Raw genomic sequence first — 7,282 nt, 5'->3', positions numbered from 1 at the left:
GGATGGGATGGGATGGGATGGGATGGGATGGGATGGGATGGGATGGGGTGGAGTGGGATGGGATGGGGTGGGGTGGAGTGGGATGGGGTGGCATGGGTGGTGTGGGGTGAGGATGGGATGGGATGGGGAGGGATGAGGTAGGATGGGATGGATGTGGGGATAGGGATGTGGTGGGATGGGGAGGGGTTTGGTGGGATGGGATGGGTGTGGGGATAGGGATGGGGATGGAGTTGGGATAGGGGTTGGACTGGGGTTGGTTTGCAGTTGACTTATTGACTAGCTGAGCACCACGGGGCCGTGCTGGGGGTCCGTACCTGTGGCAGCACCGTGCAGACCTCCACGCGTCCCCCGGTGCCGTCTCCGTAGAACATGGGGACCCCCACCAGCAGTGCCACGCCATCCCCTGACCCCTCCAGAGCGCAGAGCGCTGCCCCAAAGTAGGAGCCCACCTGTGGGTGACAGTGTCAGCCTCGGGGCTCCTCCCGCCCCATGCCATGCCCCACACGTCCCCCCGCCATCACCTGCCGCCCCATGGCGTCAGAGCGCAGCTCCCACTTCCCCCCCGCGGTGCAGCACGAAGAGGAGCAGGCGGCCCACGTGGCGATACCGGGGGGCACCCAGCACCAGCGCCCGGAGCCCCCCCAGGGACAGAGACTCAGTGGCGTAACCTGCGGGCAGGGGGGCAGCGGGTCAGACCCGTGGGGGGGGCGGCCCCGCAGCTCCTCGTGGGGTCATGGGGACATCCACAGTTCTGGGACCCCCACGGGATCGTTGCCGCACCCGAGACCCACACAGCGACAGCTCTGTCTCTATGGGGACCCCATCATCTCCTGGACTGTCACAACGGCCCCAAGAGCCCCGTGAATGCCCTGAGACCCCCCCCAAAACTCCGTTATCCCCATGGGATCACCACCATCCCATCGCCCTCGTGAGAGCCCCACTATCTCCATGACCCAAGTGGGGACAGCCACAGACCCCAAAACCCCCGCGGGTGGCCCACTGCCCCCTGATCATCAGGAGGACTCCAACATCCCCTCGGGGATGCCCTCCACCAAGAGACCCCCATGAGGGTGCCGAGACCCCCCGCCAAACAGAGACCCCCCTGAGGAGCCCAGGACCCCAGGTCCTCACCCAGGTACGCATCGCTCGCGCCCCCGTCCCCTTCGGATGCGTTGACAAAGGCGACCTTCCCATCGGCCCCGTAGACGAAGGCCCCTCCGGCCCAGTCATAGGCGCCCACTGCTCCCAGCACCGCCCCCTCCTGCAGCGGGGAGGGTGGGGAGGGGTTGGGGGGCTGAGCGGGGCGGGATGGGGCCCTGAGGATCTCAGGTGGGCTTGGGGGTGTCTGAAGGGGGTCGAGGAGTCCTGGGGAACTCTGGCGGGTTTGGAGGCATCCGGTGGGTCCCTGTGGGTCTACGGAGCTCTGTGGCGCTCCGCGGGCTCTATGGGGCTCTGGGGCCGCATGGGGTTGTGACGGGCTTCGGGTCTGTGCGGACAGGCGTGTGGCGCTGGGCTGGCGGTGGGGACACTCACGGGGGTAAGCAGAGCGCTAAAGCCCTCCTGGGCCATCTCCAGCTGGAAGGAGCTCCCGAAGGCCGGCCGGGTCCCTGGGGGCACGGTGGGGTGAGCTGGGCCCCAGCGCCCCACGGGGCCACGCCGCAGGGCCATACCTTCGATGGCGAAGATCTTGTCCTGCAGCTGCTCCTGGATGCCGCGCAGTGCCTCGAAGTTGTCCACACGGAAGACGTGCGCCTCGGGGGGAGGCGAGGCGATGGTCTGCAGCTCTGCCACCGCCTTGGGGTCCTTGAAGGCGCTGCCCACCTGCGGGGACGTCGCTCACGGTGTCCCACCGCCCCGCTGTCACCCAGCCGTCCCTGAGCTCTGGGTGTCCCGCTGCCCCTGCTGCTCCCCACGCCGTCGGTGCCTCGGAGCTCGCGGGGCCCGTGCTCTGGTGTCCCAACCCTCTTGGCATCCCCACAACTTGACATCGCACTGGCGTCCCCCGTGCTCCTGGTGTCACCGCAGCGTGAGGTGCCCTCGCGTCCTGCGTCACCTCCGTGTCCCCATGGCCTCCATCTCACCTGGGTGACCCCCAGAGCTCCCCGTGTCCCTGCTGTCCCCGCGGTGCCCCCATGCTCCGGTGTCCCGGCACTCTGCGCCCCTTCTCACTGCCCCACGTTCCTGGTGGCACCTTCATGCCCCAACCTCTCAGTGTCCCCAGTGTCTCCGTGTGGAGCCCCCGTCGCTCTCGGTGTCCTCCCAGTGTCCCTCGGGTGCCCCCACAGCTACTGGCGCCCCATAGAGCCCCCTACATCCCACAGAGCCCCGTGGCGTCCCATAGTGCCCGACGGACCCCACGGAGCCTCGTGATGCCCCGCAGAGCCCTGAGAGACTCAGAGAGCCCTATAGAGCCCCACGGTTCTTGGGGAGGATTTGGGGGAATTTGGGGTTTGGGGATTGGCATTGGGGTTTTCTGGGGGGAGGGACTTGGGTTATGATTTGGGGACAGTTTGGAGGAATTTGGGGCTCGTTGTGATTTTTGGGGACGGTTTGGTGGCGAATTGGGGGGAATGTGGGTTTTGGGTGATGGGTTTGGGGGAAGGGGTTTGGGGCATGGTTTGGGGGGAATGAGCGGAATTGGGGCCTTTGGGTGGGTGTGGGGTTATGGAGTGGGGGGGGGGGTGGAGCTTTTGGTCAGGCTTTGGGTGGGAGCCGGGGAGAATTTGTGGGGAATTTGGGGGATGGGTCTGGTTTTGGGGATTCGTTAGGGAGTTGTGGAGATGCATCGCGGGTGGATTTGGGATTCTTGGTTTTTCCGTGGGGGAATTGGCGCTTGGGGGCGAATTTGGGATTTGGGAGCTTTGGGGATTGGGTTTGGGGCACAGGAGATGGATTTTGTGGTTTGAGGGTTTTGAGAGGCGGATTGTGGGAGAGGAATTTGGGGCCTTTGGAGATGAGTTCAGGATTTCGGGTTTTGGGGGGATGATTTGGGGAGAATTTGCAGGAATTTGGGCATTTTGGGCAAGGACTTCGAGGAGAACGCAGGCGTTCGGGGCGTTTTGAGGACGGATTCGGGGCAGGATTTGGGGTCCCGCAGGGATGCGGGGCGAGGAGCTCGGCGCGCCGGCTCACCCCGATGGCGTAGCGGACGACCCCGGCGCGCTCGGCCTCCGGGATGACGTCGCCGTACTGCAGCGCGTCGCCGTACTTCTGCCCGTCCGTCACCACGATCAGCACCTTGGAGGCCCCCGCGCGGCTCCCCGCCAACACCCGCGTCCTGCGCGCAGCGGCGTGAGCGCCGGGCGGGCGGGGGCGAGGGGAGGGAAGGGGGGTTGGGGGGAGGGGGACGCACAGCGCGACGCGGATGGCGGAGGCCGTTTGCGTGACGCCTCTGCGCTGCTCCACCCCCAGCAGCAGCCGCTCCAGGTGCTCCGCCGGCAGGCGGTCGAAGTCGGGGAAGCCCACGTGCACCTCCACGCCGGTGGAGAACTGCAGCACTGCGAACTGCGGACCGCGGCCACGGCACCCATCGTACCGCGCGCGGCCCCCGCAGAGCCCCTCAGAGCCCCTCGCAGCCCCATGGCCCCGCAGAGCCCCACAGCGCCCTGCAGCCCAACGTGGAGCCCACGAGGCCCCACGGAACCCCGCAGAGCTCCGCTCCCCTTAGCCTCCAATAACGCCCCGCAGAGCCCCACAGCATCCCACAGAAACCCACAGAGCCTCACAGGGCCCCACAGCACCCCACAAAGCCCCACACGTTACACTAGGTGCCCCATATATTATGTGGGGCAACCACAGGTACCCATAAATTTCATGGGGCAGCTCCGAACACAGCGGGACGCCCCGTGAGGGATGTCAGGCAGCGCAGAGCTGAGTCTGGGCGCCCCATAGATCGTGTGGGGCACTGATACGATACGTTCCATGGGGCGCCCCAGAGATTCACTTGGGTAACCCAAGAATTCTATGGAGCGCCCCATAGATTCTGTGGGGCCCTGCTGCGGGGCAGCCCCATAGCACCGTGTGTCACGCACGCGGGTGTTGGTCCCACGGAAGCGTTTGATGATTTCGATGACGAATGTCTTCATCCGCCAGAAGTCAAACGCTGCCACGCTGCCGGAGCCGTCCATCAGGAACACGATGTCGGAGGACGATGTGGGGCAAGCTGTGGGGCAGGCGGTGGGGCAGGCGGTGGGGTGCAGCAGTTTGGTGAGTCTCATCCAACCCGTCCCCACCCACAGATCCCACTGAACCCAACGCTGAGTCTTTGCCCCACAGATCCCAATGACAACAGCATTGGATCCTTTCTGCCTCGCGTCTGCCCCATAGATGCTATATCTGCCCCATAGATCTCACCAACAACGGCACTGTGTCTTCTCCGCCCCATGTCCGCCCCACAGATCCCAGTGACAATGACATTAGGACTTCTGTGCCCCATCCTGGCCCCACAGAACCCACAGACGACGGCGCTGGGTCTTCTCCACCCCACAGAGCCCCTCACCCTCACAGGGCCCCACCGCCGCCCCCCACGTGCCCCGTACCTCGTGGGGTGGTCGCTAGGGAGCCATCGAGGAAGCACAACCCCGGAACCTCCGCGTTCTCCCCACACATCCGCTGCGCCATCGGGCCACAGGCCTGCACCCCACAGCATCCCACAGAGATCCACAGTGACCCATAGCACTCCATAGAGCCCCACAGCACTCCAGAGAGCCCCACAGTTTCCCATAGAGCCCCCATAGCATCCCATAGAGCCCCAGAGAGATCCATAGTGCCCCACAGAGAACCACAGTGACCCATAGCATCTCATAGAGACCAACAGCACCCCACACAGACCCACAGTGACCCACAGAGACACACAAAGCCCCATAGAACCCATTGGGCTCAATAGACCCCCATAAAACCCACAGTGACCCACAATACCCCCACAGAGCTCCACAGCACCCATAGAGACCCACAGAACCCCACAGAACCCATAGAGCCCAGCAGACCCCAAACTCCATAGTGACCCATAGCACCCCACAGAGACATAAAGCCTACAGAGCCTGACAGACACCATAGACCCGTGAGAGCCCCACAGCACCCCATAGCACCGACCAGGAGCTGGGATCCATTGGCAGCCATGGACATTCCCATTGCCATGGGACCCGTATCCAGGAGGTCTGTGGGGCAGGGAACCCCATAGCAGCCACACTTGTGGAGCAGCTCCAAAACTTGCCAAAGGACTCATGTGTGGGGCAGCACCACACCACCCCCTGCCCCATAACCTCCCATTGGGACCCCCTTCGATCTGCCTGATATCTGCCCATAGGACTCATACATTGAGGCCACCCCACAACTTCCCACTCGGACCCATACATCAAGGGTGCCCCATAACATCCCATTAAGGTCCACATATAGTACTGCCCCACAACTCCCTCAGGACTCACACATTTGGGGCTGCCCCACACATGTGAGGCTACCCCACAAACTCCCCATTCAGTTCCACATACTGTGGCTGCCCCACATCCCTCCCCCCTTCCCCGGCCCACCCCACAACTCCCCATGAGACACACATTTGAGGCAGCCGCACACCACCCCATGTGCCCCACATGTGTGGGGCTGCCCCATAGCTCTCACCACCAACATCTGCATCCCTGCAACTCTTCTCCCCCACACGGCATCGATAGACACGGCCTCGGCCCCCCAAGTCCAGGGGAGCCCCAACCAGCACCCTGTGATGGGGGGATGTGGGGCTCAGTTGGGTGCTCCATAGATCCCATTGGGTGACCCACAGATTCACTTAGATACCCCTTCAATTCTATGGGGCACCACACAGATTACACTGGGTCCCCACAGACTATGTGGGGCAGTCATAGAGTCAGCAGGGAGCCCCCTAGGACATATGGGGCGCTCCATAGGTTCCATGGGGCACCACTAAATTCAGTGGGGCACCGCATAGATTAAACAGACCACCCTACAGATTCAGTGGTGTGTCCCACAGATTCCGTGGGGCAGCCCTAGATTACTTGGGGGGATAGATGGATTCAGTAGGGTAACCACAGATTCGCATAGGGTGCCCCATCGATTCTGTGGGGCAGTCACAGAGTCAGTAGGGAGCGCATAGGTTATGTGGGGCACCCCATGGATTCACATAGGTACACCATAGATTATGTGGGCTGCCCTATAGGTCACACTGGCCACCCTATAGCTTCCATGGGGCACTGCACAGACTGTGGGGCATCTCAAAATTCAGTGGGGCACCACACAGATTCTCCAGAGCATCCCACAGGTTATGTAGAGCGCCGCACAGCTTCTGTAAGTCACCCTCTAAGTTCCATGGGGTGCCTCATAGATTTCTATGGGGTGCCCTACAGATACCACAGTGAGCTCCCATTTGCCCCATGAGCCACCCAATACATTCCACGAGCCACTCCAAATATTCTATGGGGCACCCCATGTATTCTGTGGGTTGCCCCACGGAATCCTGGGGAGGCCCCACAAGCTGTGGGGCAGCTCCATACCCGTCGTCGCTCTGTGCCACACTGAGGCCGAAGGAACCAGGACCCTCAAAGGCCACAGCAGAGTCCAAGTCGAGGGCAGAGCTGCAGCTGTGGGGCAGAGCTGTGGGGCGGGGGACACCCATGGGGACCCATACAGCCCATAGCCTCCACAGAGTCCACATTGCCCCATAGAGCTCTGTAGACCCCACAGAGCCCCACAGAGCCCCATTAAGTCCCAAAGGATCCCACAGAGCCTCATAGAACTCACAGAATCCCATAGAGCCCCACAGATCCCACAAAGCCACACAGGCACCCCATGTTCCCCATTGTCCCTCTGTCCCCATATGTCCCCATGTCCTCCCCCATCCCTGTGTCCTCCATGTCCCTCCACCCCTCCATGTCCCCATGTGCCCCCGCATCCTCAAGTCCCCTGTATGTCCACATGTCCCCAATGTGCCCCCCTTGTCCCCCGGTTTTCCCCACCCCAATATATCCCCCTTCATCACCCCACATCCCAATATCACCCCTCCTCACCCGACCCCCCACATTCCCATATTGCTCCTCATGACCCTGTATCTCCACTGACCTCCAATGTCCCCCCATGTCCCCACATCCCTCCACTGTCACACCGCCCCCCCATTTCTCCCCACATCCCCACGCTCCCCCCCATCCCCACGCGCCCCATCCCAATGTGTCCCCAGTGGCCCCAAAAGCACCGCATTTGGCCCCAGACCTGCGCCGAGCAGCAGCAGCACCCATAGCCCCATGGTGGGGAGCAGGAAGGTCTGCCCCACACCCACAGCCCA

The 7,282-nt window shown here is 62.9% G+C and overlaps 1 protein-coding gene across 1 annotated transcript in view; it reads right to left on the bottom strand.

Annotated features, from left to right (window-relative positions):
- LOC122167023 (integrin alpha-D-like) overlaps positions 1 to 7,276 on the bottom strand; it is a gene marked incomplete at its 5' end in the record, with an annotated part of 15,521 nt that extends 8,245 nt beyond the window's left edge. The window contains 14 exon segments of the mRNA XM_042831235.1: positions 315 to 449; positions 522 to 563; positions 565 to 668; positions 1,132 to 1,261; positions 1,534 to 1,607; positions 1,671 to 1,821; positions 3,133 to 3,277; positions 3,353 to 3,504; positions 4,032 to 4,162; positions 4,539 to 4,632; positions 5,092 to 5,156; positions 5,614 to 5,708; positions 6,498 to 6,597; positions 7,210 to 7,276. Of these exon segments, the coding sequence (XP_042687169.1) occupies positions 315 to 449; positions 522 to 563; positions 565 to 668; positions 1,132 to 1,261; positions 1,534 to 1,607; positions 1,671 to 1,821; positions 3,133 to 3,277; positions 3,353 to 3,504; positions 4,032 to 4,162; positions 4,539 to 4,632; positions 5,092 to 5,156; positions 5,614 to 5,708; positions 6,498 to 6,597; positions 7,210 to 7,276 (1,485 nt within the window).
- Positions 7,277 to 7,282: the final 6 nt, after the last annotated feature.

The sequence above is a fragment of the Centrocercus urophasianus genome, unplaced genomic scaffold (genome assembly GCF_019232065.1).
Source record: "Centrocercus urophasianus isolate 14NV4802_14NV808 unplaced genomic scaffold, USGS_Curo_1.0 seq_102, whole genome shotgun sequence".
Taxonomy (NCBI): Eukaryota; Metazoa; Chordata; class Aves; order Galliformes; family Phasianidae; genus Centrocercus; species Centrocercus urophasianus.
The sequence above is the reverse complement of the archived record's forward strand: the minus strand, read 5'-3'. Positions and strand labels throughout refer to the sequence as shown.